Source organism: Phaseolus vulgaris, chromosome 1 (assembly GCF_000499845.2).
Source record: "Phaseolus vulgaris cultivar G19833 chromosome 1, P. vulgaris v2.0, whole genome shotgun sequence".
In the NCBI taxonomy this organism is placed as follows: domain Eukaryota; kingdom Viridiplantae; phylum Streptophyta; class Magnoliopsida; order Fabales; family Fabaceae; genus Phaseolus; species Phaseolus vulgaris.
In genome coordinates, this window is record NC_023759.2 from 46,201,489 (window position 1) to 46,223,118 (window position 21,630).

At 33.1% G+C, this 21,630-nt stretch overlaps 4 protein-coding genes across 10 annotated transcripts; 2 read left to right on the forward strand and 2 right to left on the reverse strand.

Annotated features, from left to right (window-relative positions):
* The first annotated feature begins 766 nt into the window (after positions 1-766).
* Positions 767-1,360, forward strand: LOC137814700 (monothiol glutaredoxin-S6-like). Its single transcript, XM_068617571.1, has one exon. The coding sequence runs from the start codon at positions 872-874 to the stop codon at positions 1,178-1,180; it is 309 nt and encodes a 102-aa protein (XP_068473672.1). The 5' UTR covers positions 767-871; the 3' UTR covers positions 1,181-1,360.
* A 5,464-nt stretch (positions 1,361-6,824) lies between these two features.
* On the forward strand, positions 6,825-7,136 carry LOC137816088 (monothiol glutaredoxin-S6-like). The gene has a single exon (XM_068619183.1). It carries the CDS (start codon positions 6,825-6,827, stop codon positions 7,134-7,136), a length of 312 nt encoding a protein of 103 aa, XP_068475284.1.
* A 1,368-nt stretch (positions 7,137-8,504) lies between these two features.
* LOC137814706 (uncharacterized) lies at positions 8,505-11,268 on the reverse strand. Of its 5 annotated transcripts, XR_011081673.1 has the most exons (5): positions 11,109-11,268; positions 10,773-10,966; positions 9,395-9,428; positions 9,217-9,261; positions 8,505-8,785 (listed from the first exon to the last, which is right to left on the reverse strand). XR_011081673.1 is itself a non-coding variant. In XM_068617585.1 (4 exons), exons 1-2 carry the CDS (start codon positions 11,168-11,170, stop codon positions 10,774-10,776), a joined length of 255 nt encoding a protein of 84 aa, XP_068473686.1. In that variant the 5' UTR covers positions 11,171-11,268; the 3' UTR covers positions 8,505-8,785; positions 9,395-9,428; position 10,773. The 5 variants fall into 5 exon arrangements, 4 of the variants coding, with proteins under 4 accessions (XP_068473686.1, XP_068473688.1, XP_068473687.1 ...); XM_068617585.1 differs by lacking the exon at positions 9,217-9,261; XM_068617586.1 differs by lacking the exon at positions 8,505-8,785 and having other exon boundaries at positions 9,214-9,261.
* A 1,200-nt stretch (positions 11,269-12,468) lies between these two features.
* LOC137814705 (BTB/POZ domain-containing protein At1g03010-like) lies at positions 12,469-16,648 on the reverse strand. Of its 3 annotated transcripts, none has more exons than XM_068617581.1 (4): positions 16,071-16,648; positions 14,943-15,009; positions 13,349-14,545; positions 12,469-13,191 (listed from the first exon to the last, which is right to left on the reverse strand). In XM_068617581.1, exons 1-4 carry the CDS (start codon positions 16,160-16,162, stop codon positions 12,664-12,666), a joined length of 1,884 nt encoding a protein of 627 aa, XP_068473682.1. In that variant the 5' UTR covers positions 16,163-16,648; the 3' UTR covers positions 12,469-12,663. The 3 variants fall into 3 exon arrangements, with proteins under 3 accessions (XP_068473682.1, XP_068473683.1, XP_068473684.1); XM_068617582.1 differs by lacking the exon at positions 16,071-16,648 and adding an exon at positions 15,142-15,402; XM_068617583.1 differs by lacking the exon at positions 16,071-16,648 and adding an exon at positions 15,104-15,232.
* Between the last annotated feature and the right edge of the window lie 4,982 nt (positions 16,649-21,630).

Consider the following 21,630-nt stretch of genomic DNA (forward strand, 5'->3'; position numbering starts at 1 on the left):
TCCAAATTTGAGTGTAATGAAAGAGATGACAGAAACAATATACTTACCATATGTGTGGACTTGAAAACATTAATCTAGGCCTTCTGCATATTTAATTCTGACATTTCTATAATTTGAATGCGACATAATATAATTGCTAAGGATGTGCAATTTGTATAGTGCATCTTGTACGGTCGTGCATGGCCACTATGTAGGATGCTGATTTTCTCGTTAATATATAGGGGTTGCGCATCTTGCACTTTTAACCATTTAATTGTATTCCTAAATCACTTCCATCTTTTCAAATTTTCTGAATTGAAAGGGTCACGAATCTTGTAATGAAAAGAGTTGTTCATGTTGTGTAGCCCCATTTCTTTCATCCTCATAGGCTTATAGCAGATGCTCCAAAATAAACAGACATACACAACAAGATTAAATTGAGTTTTGTTCTTAGGTTCAGTTTTTCTCTCAATGATGGTAACATGATCTCTCATTCATGTTGCATAATAAATAGTAAACTATTTTAACAAAATTTTCAAAAAAAATATGCCTCATGCACGATCGAGCATGAATCTTATTCCTGAAGAAAGTTCTGGATTCATTAGATTGACCTTAACAGCTAGCTAGCCAACTTGTTATCCACAACACATGCAGTACAGTGCTAAAGGACAGTTATCGAGAATCCTCCGAATTCTCTTGGACGATCTTATTCTTCCATATGAGGCGACAAAAACAACATTGTCCACTACTACATTCAATCAGCTTATAAATAACCCTTCAATGAACCACATCTTCAACATACTCACGATTGCTTCTTCTTATGCATGCTTCCTTTTCTCTCTCTTTTCTATACATTGCATTGTGTTGTGTTTCAGTTTTATCTATTTGAGGCATGGACATGATCACAAGCATGGTAGCTGAAAAGCCTGTGGTGATATTCAGCAAGAGCACATGTTGCTTGAGCCACTCCATGACATCACTGATACGTAGCTTTGGAGCAAACCCTACTGTTCATGAGCTGGATGAGATGGCCAACGGCCAGCAGATTGAAAGTGCATTGCTTCAGATGGGGTGCCAACCCAGTGTTCCTGCTGTGTTCATAGGACAACGGTTCATTGGTGGCTCTAAGAAAATCATGAGCCTGCATCTCAGGAATGAACTCATACCACTTCTCATGAATGCTGGGGCTATATGGATTTGATTTCATGAGACCAAAGTGCTTGGTTTCTACATCCAAGATTAATGCTTAATTACGTTTTAGAGCTGAATAAGAGGGTTAGTCATGATTATGTACGTGGTTAAGTTGTGAGGCCTAAACGTTTACTTGTTCCCATTTCTTTGCTTTTCATAATACCAAATACGAATGATTAAAATTGAGTAATTTGATTACTTATGGAACTTCCTGATTAACATGGTGCTCCTCCCATTGCATAGAAGAAAAATAAAGCAATTTTTGTTTTTCTGCATAATCATACTATTTTCATGGTTTGATTCTGAGGAATGACAAAAAAAAATCATGTATCCATTACAATTAAAAATAGAAAATATGTTCAAATTACATGCTTAATTAAATATTATCACTGACTCAAACGAATATGTGAGAAAGCTAAACATAATTACAGCAGTGAAAAAGATAATCTAGAAAAAATCAGATGCAATTAATTTAACAAATTGTTCAATAGAAAAATAGTATTTACGCGAGAGTTTAAATTAGGTAAATATTTGAAGAGTATTAATACGTTTTATAACTGAAAAGAAATACTAAAAAGCTTGCATTAATAAATGGCAAAATGAATATCTAAAGATAAGGAAACTTAATTCAGATATTGTTCTGGATTAGAGAATATTACCTTTGAGGTGCTTTAGGTCCCACTTTAAGAATCAAGGCACTTAACTTATTCTAAACTCATGAATACAACTTGTATGAGGTAGCTTTGATTTCAGAATATGTATTTGAGATTAACTCTTGTCATCACTAATGCAATGGTGAGAGAAGTGTCGTAATATGTTCACAACTCAGACAATTATTAAAAGTATAAGAAAGAATAATCTTTTACTGAAATTGTGAGTCAATATGAGAAGATAGAAAAATTAATTTTACAAGGTTATAAACGGGTGTCTTTAACTGTACATTTGATAAAATAACATTTTTTTGTGTCAGAAAATATGTCAGTAGATATGGAGGGTGAGAGTTTCAGTCCAAACATATATTTATGTTTTTTTCTTAAGGTTTTGAAAACATAAATTCATGTCGATCGGTTATTATTGCTTATAGAATTATGTCAAAGAACAAAATCTTAAAAAGTGGCTGTTTAAGCTCAGCACTTGTTAAAAAAAAGGAAAAAATATAATTGAAGAATGTAATGAAAATATTATCCCAACAAAGCAAAAATATAAAAGTAAACATTCTCAATAATTTGAACTTTGATTCAATAAATCATGCAACTAATTCACAAGTTTGTTCTTGTCATTAATAATATGAAGGTGTGGAAACATGAGTGTTTGTTTTTGTTTCTCCCAGAAACTCTATGAGAAGCATGGGCAAAATATGCTATTGATGAGAAAAGATATCCCATGATTTGACCCTTGTGTGTTCTTTTGTTCTGTCGAGAGATTTGAGATGCAGATAAGTACTCTCTCTGAGTATAGTTGAAACAAACTAAGTGACCCTTTCAGTTACGCTGGAGCCGTTTATTGAAAACCATGCAACATACTTAGTTGTCGCTACACAATTCGAAACAAGAACAAACCAAACCAAGGGCTGTTTCTACTACTTGCAGGCACGTGGAAAATTCTGTTGCTAAAAGATTAGGAATAATAATCTCTATATACCACAGTCTAATTTTCAATCTTATCTGCTCATCATAAAGTCCCAACAAAAGTAAGATCCCCATTGATGCAAAGCTCAATCGATATCACATTCACCCATGTTACATCTTTTTATTTTCTGCAATCAAATTACCAAGGAATCATCACTTTCTTTCTATCCTAATATTTCCAACCCCCTTCACAGTGTTGCTTGTTGCTGAAGTAATGACTACATTTGTTAACATTTCTAGATGGCATCCTAAGTTCCACACATCACTATTGGTAAAATCACATGTTATATATATACAAGTGAGTGCAAATCTCATATATCTTATAAGTCATCTTTATAAGATTGAGTTAGATTTAAAGTTCATCTTAATATGGTATTAGAGTCATTTAGAGTCTATTATAACGAAAGTTTCTTGAATTTATCAGATCATCTGCTATCAGATCACTGTCAGACCATCCATTAATATATAGTTACACACACAGGTTAACAGTCTCGAGGGGTGTGTTGAAGAATGTTGCTGAAGTAAAAACACATTTACTATTAGTATAAAATTCCTAAACAATTTTAGTTGTTAGAGAAAAATCACGCAAATCATAATATATAGTTGGATACAAACTTCACTTTAAAAGTCAATTTTATAAGATTGAGATAAATTTAAAGTTTATTTCTTAATATTATCAGTGTTCAATTAATTTTTTTAATATTCCTTTATTCTCAAATGGAGTGATTGTTATAATTTGTCAAGGATTATGAATAACAAACCTCCAACTATTATGTAATTATTGTCATTTGTATTTGAAGTACAAATTATGTTGTCTTTATAAAATGTTTGTATATAGACATAATTAGATTATCTCGAAGGTAAATTTCATCACGTTACATAATATTAATTACAATTAATGCTTCAAATGTGATTATAACATTTAATATATACAGTATTGATAGATTTTGTAATTATTCTCTAATTTGTAACAATATCTTTTTATAAAGCAAACAAGTAAATAAGAAAGTACAAATATAAATGTGTCCATTCAAAAAAAAAAAAAGATGCTCAAGAAAGCACTGTGTCCAAGTGATATCTATCTCAAGACAGTTTTGTATATACTATTAATGAAAAATATATTAATTGATTAAAAAGGCACTAAGTATCCCAATATGAGAATAGTTTTGAGTTGACTAAGATTTGATGCAGCACCAAAGATGGTAAACCGGTAAGTAAAAAGGGTGCATTGTAAGGGAAAGATGTCAAAATGTTACAACATTTGAATTGAATAATAATATGTAAAAGTTTTATTTTGTGCATGGCATTACAGAACATCTTCCTAGTATATTCCTTCACCCCTTTATAGCAATACAAATTGTAAAAAGGGAAAATTCGGTGCGTTTTCTTTTCTCCAATTCCTGTACGGCCATTTTATGTAGAGTTTCATGAAATCAAAGGGCAGCCACAGTCACAGCCACAGCCACCTATAGTTTCAACTCAGCTTTCGGTTTTTGGTGCGAATCTTGTGAAAACATAACAACTTGCTACTTGTCTATTGGATAAACTCAACTTCTCTGTCGTGTCAAATTATGATATATACTTATGTTACTTTTTCATGTGTTACTCATTAACTTAATTTCATGTCCAAGTACCTCTCACGCTTAACATGGCCCAGAACTTGGGTTGGATACATCCTCTGTTGCTGTCTCTGTTTTTCTGTCTAAACAGTTTTAAACTCTAACTTCTCTTACAGTTATGCTTTCAAACATTGCCCCTTTGAAGCAAGTGTATCCCAATTTGCAAGGCTTCTTCTAACCTTTTTGATGATTATTAAGAGGTAATTTTAAGTATAACTCAATCTTACAACATTATCGGCTTATAAGTTAAGTTTTGTATCCATTTATTTATTATAAAATATTTTTATTCTTAATTGATATAGGATTTCCAACACACTCTTTACACCAACCTCTCAATTTGTATGTAAGACTGTTTAGTTACGTGTGGTTTGATAGCGGGATAAGTCCAACAAACTCTCACAAGAACAGACTCGACATGATTCTTATATTATATTAAGAAATGAACAAGTCTAACTCAACCTTATAAAACTGACGCGTAAATATAAGGTATGTTGGAGATCTTAAATTGATTAAAGATAAAAACATTATATAAATAAATGCAAATATCACCTTATGAGTGGAGTTGAGTTAGGTTTAAAGTCAACTTCTTAATATGTAGTTCTCACATATCTTATAAATAAAGACATTTCATAGTATATAAATGAGCGCAAACCTATTAGCAATCATATAAGATTGAGTTAGACTTATAATCCACTTATTAATAATGATTATAATTTCATAAATTTTTGTACATGATAGAAATTAAACTTCAATTTCTCAATCTCAATGTATTTTTAGAAAATAATTTAATTTATGTTATTATGATTATTGTGATAGTTTTTACATATAATAGTGCTCGGGATCAAGTTGAAGTCTAAGTCTCATTCACTATAAATAAAAAAGTTAAACCTGATATAACAAAGGAAGAAGACTTAACTTGTTATCTTAATATTCTTTTTTTTGTTAAAAATGGTGTCAATCTTTGTCACTAAACTTCATTTTTGTTTTTATCTACATTGACCTGATAGTATATGAAAATTTTCTCACTTTGAAACAGCAATTTGGGAATCTGTGTTTTGTTTCTGAAGGTTTCACATCTTCACAAGTTATCATGTTCGTGTATCTATACATCATAACTCAAATTCGATCACTAATTATATAAAATTTGATTATCTATGTGTGTGATGCTGATTAGAGTTGATTTGAATGGACTTTTCTGTATCTTATTCAAATCTCTATCTTGTGATAAAAGTATGTTATATTAATAAAGTTTAGTAAAAATTAAGATATCTTATTATGATATGAAAGAAGGGTGATTTTATATTTGCATATCTATCTTCTTGTGTAAGAATCCCCTCTAGGCCTGAAGCCACAGTGCGAGAATGGTGAGTAAACTATTTTAAAGGCTTAAATTGAGTGAAGCTATATAAATGGTTTTAAACTAATTTAATAAATATTTATGAAAAATAATAAAAGAAATATTTAAACTTTTTCATTTAACTTTCTTGTGTTCTGAACATGTATAATTTTCCAATCAAATATTTATTTTAATTGAAAAGCTCTCATAAGTCAAAAGTTAATTTAAACTAGGCCTTTATATTTCCTCTCTTACATAACTATAGTGAAATTGGATGAACCAGAATGGAGAAAAAAGGAATAGAATAGAATAGAATAAAGTTATCATTTTCCCATTGTTAAAATAATATATCATATGTTGGAGAATAATATGTTTCGGGACACCTATATACTAATCAAAATTAACACAGATAGAAACTAAAGAAATATAATATTTGTGTTCTTTTATAAAGAAAAGGAAAAGTCATGTTAGTTGTTGATTAGAGTTGATTTGAATGAACTTTATGTAAGTATTTATATAAAAACTAATTCTTTTATAAGTTAAGATTAATTTATACAAGTTATAACTAAAAAAATTATATGGGAATTTTAAAAAATAAGTTTTTATATAAATTGGTTTTATCTTTGAAGTCAAAAGTTAAAACTATGTAAAATATAGTTTAAAAGTATTTTTATATATTTGAAGAATTCTTTTGCATGATAAGTGTGATATAATGAGTTAACTAAGAAGTAATTTGAAGCTGGGCAATTATGATCTATGTCATTGCCCCATTATTTGATTTCATACATAATAATATCTTAGAATTCAAATGCAATTCACTTGTGCTGCATTAACAGTGTAGGTTTTGGGAATCCATTGATGATGCCCACAACTTTAATGTTTATTATTCTTTTATGAGATAGGTGTTTATTCTTCTGTATATGAAACTATCCAATCCCATCTCCCAGAATAAGCCAGGTATAAATAGAGCACTTAATCTCAAGTTTTAGTAGCAGATCAAACCAAACTCACATATTCACTTACCACTCTCTCTAATAACCCCTCAACCAAAATTCCAATTGCAGCACAGAAATGGATGTGTTGACACCATTGATTGCAGACAAGCCAGTGGTGATCTTCGGCAAGAGCACTTGTTGCATGAGCCACACAGTGACGGCTCTGATAGCCAGCTTTGGTGCCAGCCGTGCAGTTATTGAGGTGGACAAAATGGCAAGTGGAAAACAAGTAGAGAGTGCACTGGTCCAACTAGGTTGCCACCCCAGTGTGCCTGCAGTGTTCATAGGACAACAATTCATAGGTGGTGCTGATGAACTCATCAAACTCAATGTTCAAAACAAGCTTTCCCAATTGCTTCTCAAGGCTAAAGCCATATTTCTCTGGTAGCTACCTATATATATGTGTGTGTGTGTGCAAAGTTGCAAATCAAGCACCCCATATGATCTAATAAGAGGTTCTAGTTAGTTTTCTTTAAGCTATGTATGAGAACTAGCTCTGTGAGGCGGTTTAGTATATAGAGTCTTCTAGTTCTAGCCATGCTCTTGTATTCTCCATTTTTCCTTTGTCTTCTTTCGTGGAGCAGAACAAGCACTACTCTTTCTTTTGTATATTGCAGAAAAGGCTTTAACCAGAAATGGCTTGGCCATTTCATCGTGTAATTCTCATCTCACCTATTAGTAATCTCATTTTGAGTTCTGCGGACAGAGGTTTCTTGAGAGAGATTAGTGAACAAAACAAAAAAGTTAGATGTATTATGTCAGATTCTGAGATGCTATGTGTGCAATATGAGAGATTTATAACGAAAAACATTGTAAATGACACTGATCAGGTAATGATATGTGGAATATTACAAACAGTCGGTTGATTCTGTTAATTGTTTTTTTATTTCTCTTTTCTTATCACGGCTTTGATTTTCTCCTAATGTATGAGACATCATGAAATGTTCATCCATCATTGTTCAAGGCTACTCAAAGAAACTTTAACATTACTAGATAGATTAAGGATGTAACATTTTTACATCTGTCAGATTAAAGTATTCAGAGTGTACGAATATTTTGAGTATGAATATACAGAGCAGTGTACAATTGTTTGAGTTACATGAATTAAGAAACTAAACAAATGTTCACACTCCTTTCACGCAATCAAATCACAACATCTCTTAATTCGACGAGCCATGTAATGTACAAAATAGTGATACACTAATTAAAGATTATTAAAAACATTATATTTGTGCTTAATTTTTTCAATTGGAAACTTTAACAATGTTACTAAATATGTACGGTTTGGTTGTGAATCACTTTGTTTTCACTAAATTGAAACATTTTAAAGTGCTGGATAGATTCTTTTATAAACTTCCGTAAAAGAGGAGATAAAAAGGAAAAATGAATTGATCATATAACTTAAAATTAAGTATTCTAGCTTTGGAAGATGTTAAATTACGAAGTTTATATAAAGCTTAAGAGTAAAAGTTTACTTTAATTTATGGAAAAAGTGTAATTTACAACTTTTGTATTAGTATTTAAGAAAAAAAAGTTAAATATATATTTTTTTCCTTAAACAAATTAATTTTTATCTCTAGTTTAAACTTTAAATATTTTGATTATTTAGTGAGAAAACTATTAAAAAAAATTGACAGTGATTTATTTTAATAATTTTAAAAAAAAATCTATGAACAAAATCAATTTCACGTAAATAGATAAAAAAACATATTTAAACCAAATGAAAATATCTAAACTTATATTATACCACGAAAGATTAATGAGCAATTTCTATAGAGATATCATAGAGAAGACGATATAGCCACAACTTTTTTTCACATACATATTCCATCTTTATGCATAGGATATCCTTAAAATATGAGAGAAAGGGTGAGGGATAAATAATAATAAAGAATGCATGTCAATTCTGAAGCAGAAGCTGCTGTTGAGGAATCCAGAGTCCCCACTGCGATGCCAAGAACTGGCCTTGCACTGCTTGTGTTCTATACTACTTCTCGAACAGCATATGCCAAGCTCCTTTTTAGTTTTGTTTTACACCTGTTGGTATATGCCAACAAATAATTTAACTTCAAAAATTATGCTCTTTCAAGTATCTTTCTACTTCTTTATATTTACAATATAACCTTGTTTTGGTAAATATGTATATTATTTACAAAGCAAAAATAGGTGAGACATCATGTACACTATAAACTACTTTTATGTTGCTATTTACATCACAAATTATCATATATGAAAAGTTGTCAAATTTTATTTATTGCGTGTTTGTTTTAAACCTTGACGAATATATTCTTGTCTAACTACAATGCAATAAGGCTCCATTTCAGAACTGGTGTAGGTGCTTGTGGAAGGTATTCTAACACTCAATTCAGTAAAATACTAAATTGTCTGGAAAAATGTGGGAGACAATGGTACTTCTAGTAATCATGTCATGTTGTATTCAATAAAGGCATGGAAACCCAGCAACGCACCTATTTTTGCGGTACTTCCAATACCATAAAACGATTTATAGCATCCTACACCATATCACGAACAGTATATTTTTAAACACATTTTTGTTATGAAAAAATTGAGACAACTTTGTTTTTAGGAAAACTCAAATTTTTACCAATGCTAAAATGTGTTAAAAAAATGGGTCGAGATAGATACCTTCAGAACATGTCCACTCCATATTATACGCATTCTAGAGGACAAAAAGACACAAGTTTTGTTAGTATAAAAAAAGTGTTAAATAAAGATGTGCCAAATAATGTCCTAACATTTTACACGAGAGTTACTAAAGAAAAACCAGAATATTGGGGTTCAAAAGAAGTGTTCTTCACTATGCCAGTTTATGGTTTCTTTAGCTGACAAAACCACCGAAAGCTTGAGGCACGCAATTCAAAAGTGGGCTAGGGAAAATCTATATGAAAAACAAGATAACACAAGATAATAGATTTTCTAAAAAGTTCGCCTTCTTTAAGCAATTTTAGTGCCCTTTTGACGTGTTTTATGACATCGTTTCTTGTCAGAGGTTTGACTGGTTAGTGCCTTATCAGCTAAGTGGAACTTCTTTCCTGTCAAATGTCAAAAACGTAAAACACTTAAATTTTGACACAATGGCCAAAATCAAACTGAAGTCATGTTTAAGGCCTACCCAAAATTGACGCTTAGCTGTGTAAAAGGTGAGTACTTATCTATTCGGTAAAAAGGGAGGAGGGTATTAGTTAGAGAACAGGGAAGTATGAGGGCAAAAAACAGAAACAAACAAAACTTTCTCTCGTTTTCTCGCATCTCATCTTTATCCTTAACAAATAGTAAATGCGATTCAGAAACTGGGCAACCAATAAATGAATTTGCAAAAGATAGGGATCACCAGAAAAGGGATACTGAAACTTAACTTACTTGAATTTAGTTTCTCTCGAAGGAAAAGACATCACACTTAAAAAAAGAAAACTAAACTATTAACACTTCATTCTTGTCCAATATAAATATAAGAAAATCAATTATTGATCTCCTCATCAACTACTATTTCTTACTTTACACTTGCTCATTGCAGATGAATCAAATCCAACTTATTTATTTATGTCTCAGAGAGGGTCATTCATTATTCAAGAAACACAACTTTCATAACTAACTAAAGTACCTCAAAAATATACACATTTTTAAATCTTCACAGAAGAGATCACATAAAAAAGAGAAATGAAAAGACAGTGCTGACACCCAACGTGAGTAGCTTGTCAAAAAGCAAGATAAATCATTTTCGTTGCCTACGCAGACGAAATGGAATTACTTGCAAAGTTGCAACGTGTAGCATCTCCAACAACAAAATAATGCAAGTAATCCACACTCCACAATCGTATTATCGAAAACATAATGATCAAAAGAATATTGTGGTAAACATAATTTACGATCATACCAAAGTTCAGATATTATTAAATAATTTCATACAGATTTATAATCAAGTAACCAGCATTTACAACACCAAACATCTCAATAAAAAAATCACATATCAGAACAAATAGCCACCAGAGGAATTAAAATTTACTTCACTTGTTAATGTAGTCTTTCAAAATGTGATTATTGTCTTCGAGAGCTGCATTCCTTCGCCAATTGATCACTGCTTTAGAAACCGTGGCATTAGCCTTACGAATTTCGTCAGCAGAAAACTTGTGCTCTATGATTCCCAAGGGTCCAGGCTGCAGCACCTTAATCACAGTTTCCATTTCTTGCTCAACTTGTCTGTCGCAAACACAAAGGAATAAATCGACTTTAACGGAGCGGAACCCTAACAATTTTTTTAAGGAAAAAAGAAGAAGTAAAGTGATGATATTTTATATCACTAGAAAACGAAGAATATTAGAGAAGACGATGGGTTAGTTACCGTATTAGCGCGGAAAAGGGCAGCGAGCTTCGAAACCCCGCCATAGACAACCTCACAGTCATCGTCACACTGCACCAGAAGACGGAGCAGGATCCAAATCCAAGACTGTTTAGATTGGTACGGCGTCGTATCGGCTTTGCACAGAGGGCCAGACACTGATTGGGCTTCCACGTGGAACATGATGGCTCAACAGAGGCTGTTTCTTCCTGCACCTTCGTATATTCTTCTCCCACCTCCATACATTTTCATATTTCCAAAAATACCCCTCTAATATTTTGCATTACATAATCCAGAAGCCTTTTTTCAAATGCATTATTAGTTTCTGAATTATGTAATGTGGAAGTCTTTTTTAGTTTATGGATTAAATAATTCGGAAGTCTTTTTTCAAATGCGTGTCCAGATTACATAGTCCGAAAAGTACTCTATGGGGTGGCACAAGAAGGTTAAAAAGGTATTTTCACGTTGTGTATGGGGTGGAAGAATAACCTATGGAAGTACAGGAAGAAATAGTCCTCAACAGAATATGGGTTTAGCAGTTCAAATAAGAAAAGGCTTTTTCATACTGCACCCCCATTTTCGAAATGTACTCCCTTAATTAGATGAAATAACTGAATTGCCCTTATGAATTTAAATTCTTCTTTCTCCTCTTCCCATTTTTGTTTTCCCCACTCTATTCCGTTGTTGGGTTCATTCTCGGTCCACATCGTTGCCATCACCATTATCCTGTTGTGTTCATTCTCGGTCCACATCTTCCTTGTTGCATCACATCGTTGCCATCACCATTATCCGTTTTGCAGCATTGTTGTTGTAGAAGAAGAGACGGAGAACGCTCCAGAAGAAGAAGAAAAGAGAACGGGTGTTGTGAAAAAAAACTCATTTTCTAAGAAAAAAGTTGTGTCTTGAAAAATTTATTATGAAAAACTCAATATAAAAACGCACTATAGAAGATATTATATTCCATTGTGAAAATCTTGTTTCCAAAAATCCTGTTATGAAAATCTCCTGAAAAATTTCTTGAACGACTAATCCAAGAATTACTTTAAGAAATGTAGTGGAGAGAGGAAAATTTGAGCACAAATTTGTATAAATTCAAAGAGGTAGGTGTATCTTCTGGTTGAGAATAGAGAACTAAATCCTCTAAATATAAGTTCCATACCACCCCTCAGACCTAAAAGTGACCCTTTAACATTGTTGCGTGTTAAAATGGAGTTGGAAATAAATAATTATTACAGTTGGAGTTTACATGTTCTTCACTCTAGCCAATTATAGCCGACAGTAAAATGAATATTTTTTTTGCCTGTTTCGTGTATATTACTTTCCCTCTCAGGTGCATCCTAATAATTATGGTTCTCCGAAAGCATTTGCATACTAAAATTGTGATATATATATTGAGCTTCTTAGAAGGGTAATGATAATAGTGTGAACACAGGCAGCTAGTGAGCAACATAGTTAAAAAAAGTGTTGACTGGAAAATAGACAGAATCACAGCATGCACTAAGCATTACTACTATGTTTTTACGCATACTGTACATGAATTATGGCGTATATGATATAGTTATGAAACGGAGTGGCGTCTTCGCTTTGGAAAAGGGAAGCGAGTTTCTGAACTAGCCTTCCCACCAATTGGCTTAATGCTATTTATCCTGAATAGAGCATTCAGCTTACTCAGCTTTCTGGTGAATGATTTGAACAACTTGTTAGCAGGGTGAGACTTAACAAGCTCCTGCTTCATACACACATGGTCTTTCTCCAAGTCAGTCAGCCTCATTCTCATTCTTGCTACTTCAAGCTTCAGTTCTCTGTTCTCTCTTCTCACTGATGCATAGTTATCTCTAGGGGAAATTGCTCCACTCCCTGCACCGCTTCCTGAACGCTGAGGAAACTGCCCAAAGAACAACTGGTTGTGCCCTCCATTCATGGCGTTTCGAAGCCTCATTTGCTCGAAGTAAAGCACCTGCACCACCATCTGCACTGGTAGCCTTTCATTCTGTGCTGCATGGCTGCATGCTTCTTGAGATAGTTTCTGACAATCAATGGTTTTGCATAACCTGTACCTCTCTGACTCCTTCATGTTTGGATGAACCTATATCATAAGAAAACAAACAACACTTTCACATTGGTCATACCAACCAATTGATGTGAGTTATTCTCACCTTAAGGAAGATGTCAACAGCTCTAATGCATAAAAATTTAAGTCTTTTTTCAAAGCTTAAACATGATGGGAGTTATTTTCTTTTCACCTTAAGGAAGATGTCAACAGCTCTGTAGAGTCCATCACTTGCAACACGTGCATGATCTGGAAGTAGTTCTGCAAGTGCTGTGAATTTTGAAGGCAGCAGGTTTGAGTCTAGAGCTACTTCAGCTAGATAACTGTCCAGCAATTTCGATACCTTTGTGATTGAGCTTTGTTTTGGAGATCCAGGACTGTCAAAATCATACATTTGGCTTTCATCAATGTAGTTATCACTATCTTCTCCATCCTCCTCGTCCATGTTTAGATAAATAGAAAAGATCCTCAGAATTGAGTCAGTGTCATACATCGTGTTGTGGGTGTTTTGGGGTGAGTTTGTTGGGATTAAGATGTCTTCAAGAATTGCCTGGTCAAGTTGAAGACTAATTCGCCTCTCTAAATCAGATTTGCAAGGAGTTGATGCAGGTGCTGCTATTGCAGCTTTCAGCAAACTTGAGAGGAATCCCATTGGAACAGGGCTTTTCCTTGAGTGAGTTGGGAGTAAGCCAACTATGGTTTCAACAACGACTCTTTGCTTCTTTTGCAATTCCATGTCATGAAGACTTCCTTTCACCACTTGGGGGTCTCTAACACCAATCCCCTGAAGAGAACCATGTGCATAGTTCATCAATATCTTGCTGATCATTTCCTGTTTTAGTCCCTTTGACTTAACAACGGATACAACTCGTTGGAAGAACTCAAGACTAAGAACATTGAAAGACTTCCCCCACCAATCTGAGGGTGTTTCTGGCTCCATGGTTGGTGTGGTTTTGGAAGGGAAAGTGTGATCAAGTTTTAGTAATCCAGATGTAAGCTGCTCTTTGCACGCGTTGTTTGCAATTGCATTGATTAGCTTATTGACTAGGTTTATTTCCTCTGACATTGGAAGAAGAGTCTCACAACTGTGGAGAACATATACTGTGCTTGATATGTTAGGGAGCACTGTGTCCCTTAGGTATGCTTCAACTCTGGATTCTAAGTTTTTTTCTGCAAATTCTTCGGTCATTTCAAGAAAATGAGCCGTGCAACGTAGCAAGGCAACATTTGAGAGAGTGAACTCAACATTGACTCCATAGCAAAATTTGGCAGCTAGCTCAAATGCCTCTGCTCCACCTGGCACATTTGGGAGACTTATGCGTAAAACTTTTGAATCTTTTGCTTCTAGCAGCAGCTTCCGAATTCTTCCACTCCGAGAAACGAGAGGAAACTAGTGGAAAAATTGGTACACTTAGTACACAGTGAAAACTGAAAATCTTTAACTCTTCTGTTTTTTCTCATTGTACAGCAATTTTCTTATTTTTCTTTTTCTCTTTCTAAACAAACTCATGCAGAGAAACCATGAAAAAACCATAGCATATCAGCCCAAAAAAAGCATAGAGCATTATGTTCATGATTCTGTTATCTCTTACTAACCATTAATAGTGCTAGTGGACTAAGGTTGGGCATTGATGCTTACGATGCATACATTAAAAATATTTAAAACATAAGATTGGTTACATACGTTTGAAAGCAAAAAAAAAAGTACTGATCAACTCTGAAAAAAGCCAAAATATTCATGAACCTCTAAGATCGTGAACCTAAGAATGGCAGGTAGTTTCCTTTACCTTGTGAAGTGCGAAAGCTGATGCTCCTACCTCGATGGTGAGATCACTAGATACGTCAGATATTGGCCTGCAAAAATCAAATCTGGCTGAATCACTACATAACATAGAACCTGGAAATTTCAACATAAAGCAAAAACTACAGCTGCAGGCATACATATTACCAAAATTAAATTATCAAAGACCATGAAATAACCTCTACCAGAATGTTTGTTTGCAATTTAATGTAAAATTGGAACTCAAGCCATGTGCTCTCTACAACCAAAGAGACAACTTAATCTTCCAATGTCAAAGTCCTAGGCGTGAATGACCCCAACTCAATAAATACAGAATTTGGGCAAGACTATAAATAGGCACACTACTGCAGACACAACATGTTTACAATAGTTTAAAGTCAAATTGATATTTAAGAGTTAATTGGTTGTGTCACTGTAGTGGAACCCATGGATGCAAATCATTGAACATCTAAGATAAGAAGGGGAAATCAATTTTGGAGCCACAGGGTGATGTTAACACCTGTCTTGATCTGTGTGCAGCCAAAGGGTTTTCATTTTTCTCATAGTCGGTGAGCTCCAATTACATCATCTCCTCACTCATTTAGGGCCTAAAGATAATAAAAGCACGAGAATAATTGGCAGACAATATTAATTGTCGTTCACATTGCTGACAGCAGATGAGATCTGAACATTCACCATGCAGCACCATACCGCTGTCAGGTGGGTGAAGCACCACATCAAGGTCAATGTTACATCTTTATCTACCAATCTCTGTGTTTTAACCCATATCACCATATCCAACAAGTGTTGTTTTCTACCATAAATTTGGACAGCCTGTGACTATGTCAGATAAGAAAATTTTAGAACATTGAAATGTGCCACACGCAGGGATCCCTGAATCAGCTAAGAGCTCCATTCTCCTTCTAAACCTACTTTCATAGTTGAACTCGAAACCACTTACTAATTTAGAACATCTATGTATCAGTTGAAAGAGAGACTCAACTATTCACAAGGCTAATATGATCATTGGAAAATAAGAAAAAACATCTCCCTCGTTAATGAATCTAAATGCTAGACCACGTACGGTTGCAATCAACACTAATGCAGCAAAACATGGTGTGAATTAGAAGATTACCATTCGGTGGCATGTCTTATGCTGGAGCTTGGACGAAAGGTCCTTTTTCCTGAAATGCTAGGCTTCAATTCACCAACTGTTACCACTCCCATGAGGGATACTCTTCAAATAGCACCAACCCCACTAAAGAACACTGCACCCTGCTAGTGATGTGACTATGTTATGGACGTAAACGTCTAAACGACCATATCAGATGAATCGAAACAAAAGCATAGACACATTTCATGCGGCTCTTGATTTCTTCTTCTGTGAGTAGAAAGTTGAAGTGAAGTGTAAGTCACATGAAGCCATGCAGGCCTAAAGGATGGAGAATATGAGTTGGAAACATACTTTATAATCTTAAATGAAGGTAAACGCAGTGTGCTTGCACTTTTCGGTGAAAGGTATAAGTGGTCTTCGCTTTTCTTTACATGGTTTTTGTCTAAGAAATTGCAGGAAACCACAAGGGTGGCATGCTTTTATGAATTGTGATGATGACACAGTAGCTAAAGATATCCACGTAAAGAATGGCATAAAATAAGCAAGTATATTATGTGTAAAGCTTGCTAAAGTTGGATTAAAAGAATGAGTAGGATTGCATGTTATAATGCGATACCTGGTAGATATATATAGTACTAATCAACTCAAAGTGCGTGCATAATCTTAAATTTAAAAGGACATGCTATGCTACTCATATCACCTAATGTTACAACATATTTTAAAACAGAGGACAGATAGAAAAACACACGAAAAAAATGGTTGTTTTTTTTTGGAACTTTATATAAGATTCAAAATTGAAAGATTGAAAGTATGATATATTTTTAAAATAATATTAGGTAAAGTGTGACTAGGTGCACCATTCACAAATATTTTTTCTTCTTAATTATATATGAATTCGTAGAATAATTAATTAATTCATTAAAAGTCTATTATATTTAGGAGTTGTACCGGTACTGGGCGAGGCCGGGACCCACCTGCCTGCCCGACTCCCAGTCAAGCCTGACCGAGAGACTGATAAGTCAATATCTTCAGAAATCTGGCCGAACGACCGGCAGACCGAGACCTCTGTATACTTGACCGACTGACGAATGGCCGAGACCTTCGTATACTTGGCCGACTGACGAATGGCCGAGACCTTTGCATACTTGGCCGACTGACGAGTGTCCGAAACCTTTGGAGACTTAACTAAGATGGTCGAAGACCACACTTATTTGGCCGATGGCCTATCCTCACCATGAGAATGTGGCCGACGGCCGAACCCTATTACGATTAACGCTCAAACCGAGATCAGTAAAGCTAATCCATCATCAAGAATTAGGTAATGCAACCCTAAGCGGTATCCACCTCGATAAACGGGCCCAACAAGGTAGGCCCATTAGAATAATATAAATAGCACGCATTCCAAGGAGTAAGGTATGTCATTATTACTGTTCACCTACCTGAGAGCTAACCGCCCGCCTTACTGACTTGAGCGTCGGAGTGCCTTCACAGGTACCCCACCATCCGGTGTTCACCCGACGACCGAGTCCCGAGTGCCGAAGGGTAAACAGAAGAAAGAGAAGGATCCTAATTCATCACCCAGCCACCTGCCCGACCGAAGGAAGGAGAAGAAGACTTCAACAGTTCTTTAGGTCCCATCTCCCTAGCAGGAACAGGAGTAACTAGTGGCTAACCAGCACCCCACCTATAAATTAAAACCCAAGCACAAATATCTAAATCTGAGGCAAAGGAATAACTATCTTGACGTAGAATAGACAGGTGTATGATTGGAGCTAGCTTATTAAATGCAATAGCAATTGAACTTCGTATTAAAGAATAAAATAGCTTTATCAAAATGTTTATTATATCATTAATAACAAATATTTAATGTATTAAAAATATTAAATTTATTCTCCAATGTGTTTTAAAAAAAAAAATCACTAAAAAGCGTAATTTCTTCAGTTTATTATTAAACTGAATATAAATATTTTTATTTAAAGTCTGATCTCATTGTCACAATTTCATTTAAAAGAAGTTATTTTTTGGGAGATTGACTTTAGTTTGGAACACGTCGTAGATGAAAATTGTATGTGGTAGAACGACTTTAATTCAATTTGAGAAAAAAAATATGGGTAAAGTTGATATGATTTTAATTAAAATTTTGATTAATGTTGAATTGAAGATGTTTATAAGTGGGGAGCAATGCTATATTTTTTATATTTTGATGATAACAAAAGTTATTTTAATAATTTATGATAATATTGAAACATCTAAACAATGTTTTATTTTACAGTATCTATAATATGATATATAATTTATTAGATGAGTTGAACATCTATAACATATATCTATAATAGATAAACAAATTAAATATATGACAATCTTTAACTGTGAAATTGAAAACAAATTTATTTTTAATATACATGTTCGCTATCTACACTTTCAATGTGAAAATAATTTTTGAAATTATCTTTTATCGTGTTTGTACATGTATTTGTATAAATAATTGAAAATATCTAATACCGTGAATGTGGCGCAAAATATAAAACGAGAATACTATAAATTTAAGTATTGATTTTTTTTACTAAACTATATTGCAATTTTTTTAATTAGCTTTTACAAATAAATTTGAAAAAAAAAATAAAAGGATTGTATTTTTTTTTTTTAGAGTTTAATGTTAAAAAGACAAAGATAAGCTAAAATAAAATTTAAAAAAAAACTATTATTAACTCTCAATACCACAAAGGAGGAAGAATCATATCATTTAATAAAGATAACTATTAAAAAAAAAATACAAGACTATACATTAAACTTGTATAAAAATAGTCTTACAAAACAATTTTTAAAATAATATTGATAAAGTGTGACTAAGTGCACCATTCGCAATTTTCTTCTTCTTAATTATATACGAATTCGTAAAATAATTAATTAATTAAAAAGTCCATCGTATTTAGGATTAACTAGTGACCAACCAGCACCCCACCTATAAATTGAAACCGAGGCACAAATATCTAAATTTGAGGCAAAGGAATAATTATTTTGACGTAGAATAGACACAGTGTATGATTGGAACTAGCTTATTAAATGCAACAAAAATTGAAGTTCGTATTAAAGAATGAAATAGCTTTACCGAAATAATTATTATGTCCTTAATGAAAAAACATTCAATACATTAAAACATATTAAAGTTATTTAAGGATTATTGTCCAATATGTTTAAAAAAAAAAGTCTCTTAAATAAATATATATGAGGTCACAATTACTGAATGCGACAACTGTTGGATGAATCATGATCTTTGGCTGCGTACATCTCGTGGTCATCATGAAACCATCCATTTCTTTTGTCCAATGTCTGAATACAGTCCATGTAGTAATCAGCACAAGAAAATAATATATTAAATTTAAGATATTTTATTAATTTGTTTTGTGATTTTAGGTCGCAGTTTCCTTCATTTTACGGGAACTATTTCAGGTGTTACATGAATAAATACAATTTTAAAAAATAATTTGGTTGATATTAGGCTGCGTCAGAATAAAATAAAGTAAAATACAAAACTATATGTGTTTTCTTGTTTCTAGTTTTAATATTTTTAAAAATATCTAATTGGTGGAAAATTGTAGGAAGTGGTGGTTGACAAAATGTAAGTATCTCGTTCAGAAAATGGGGGAAAAACGTAAAAATCAACCCCTGACAATGTAACTAAATTGAACTCTGCATGCAATGTACTCTTGTCAGAATGCAACAAGCTTTAGACATGTGATAGTACAAAAGAGACTAATTATCCTTATTTTCTTCATAGTTAGTTCCGAAAGCACAACTATGATGTAGTGGTTAACCACTACCATTTTTCTTCTTCTTACTTTTACGGGAAAGTGGATTAAAAACAAAGTATAATTTGTTTTTAGTTTTTTTTCTCTCTCTACTCAAAGTTTTGTTTAATGAAAAAGTATATTTGATGATTTATGTGTATTTGATTTGCAGGATAAGGCAAAGGCAATGCAGATTCCTGCATCTAGACGTGAGACATAGGAAACTCATATGCATTCAATTTGAATTCTGAGTCTTGTCACAGTAAACCTTTTTGTTCATCCTTTCTCAAGTAGCTCTGTTTGTTGCTTTCCAAAGTTCTAAAAACTAATGGCTCTATCATAAATCACACAATTAAAGTTGAGACTTCTATAACATTTTGAAGCAATATGACATAAAATTGTTCCTCTTCAATTGAAGCAAAGAGAGTTGTTATTACAAAGTGAATTTTAAGTCTAACAATGTGGGATCTTCAACACATTCCTCACGCCGCTGAGATTGTCAACTCGTGCGTGAGACTATATATTATGAGTGATCCGATAGCGACCCGATAGCAGGTGTCACGATAAGTCCAACACAAATACTCGTTAAGATAAACTCGAAATGGTTGTGATACCATGTTATGAAGTAGACTTTAAGTCTAACTCAACTTCATAAAATCAGCTCAATGAGATAAGATTTACATTGAAAAAGATTTTAATTTTTAGTCGATGATCTTTCACCGTTGTAAGGAAAGCCTTATATTAAATTGCTAGTGATGCAGTAAATGATATAGACACAGAAAGTGGAAAAAGTTATAAAAAACAAAAAAACATTTTGACAGATTGGGTTGAAAGAGGGGTATGCATGATTAGACATTAGTGCAGTGTGGAAAGAAGATGAAGAATGATGATGTGCAGCAGCATTGGAGCCCACCCTTTTCATGAAGACTTGTGAGGACTGGGCTCACACACTCCAATTCTATGCAGGTAAACCTTCTAGTATTCACCTTTTGCTTCCCTTATTATTAGAGCTCACTATAGCCTCCATTTAGCTCTCAGAATCTCAATATTTTATATATCTTTATGTCTCGTTCTTGTTATATAAGATCTGTTAAAACTACAAAGTGAAAATAAAATCAAATTTAAATAAGTCGACATCATTATTGTAACATAAGCATGCGCGACGGGGTTAATGAAACATTCAACTAATTTACCAAATCGGATCCTCCATCAATTATTTATTTAATCATTAAAACCAATGTCATCATTCTCAAAAAGTATAACAATTCAATCAGAAGAATAAATATTAATTAATGCATTTAATAATGAGAATCACAGCAACAAAATCAAAATCAGTAAAACATCAACAACTTATATATCTTGTATTCAAAAGTATTTGCGATTTTTTTAATAATAACAATTTCACCATAAAACTACCTTTTTCAGTCACTTCAAAGGGAAAGTTAGAGTGTACACCAACCAAAAAAGTATATAGGAAAGTCAATATATAAAAAAAAAACTATCATTAGAAACATAGCATTTAATTGAAAAAGGAAGGGGAAAACGTAATAAGGAAACATTAATCCGCAAAAAAAGCAAAGAAAACAAAAGCTAATGCAACCTAATAATTAGTATCAAACAAGTTAACCAAAGTTTGGGGTTTAAACATCCCAAGATAGGATTAATTGCCTAAAAACTACAAATTCATATAATATAATATGCCAACATCTATTTGAATTCATTGAGAAGCTTCTAATGTCCTTGTAATTTGAGACATATTTAAAAATATTACTAAACTTGTCTATAGGAGATGG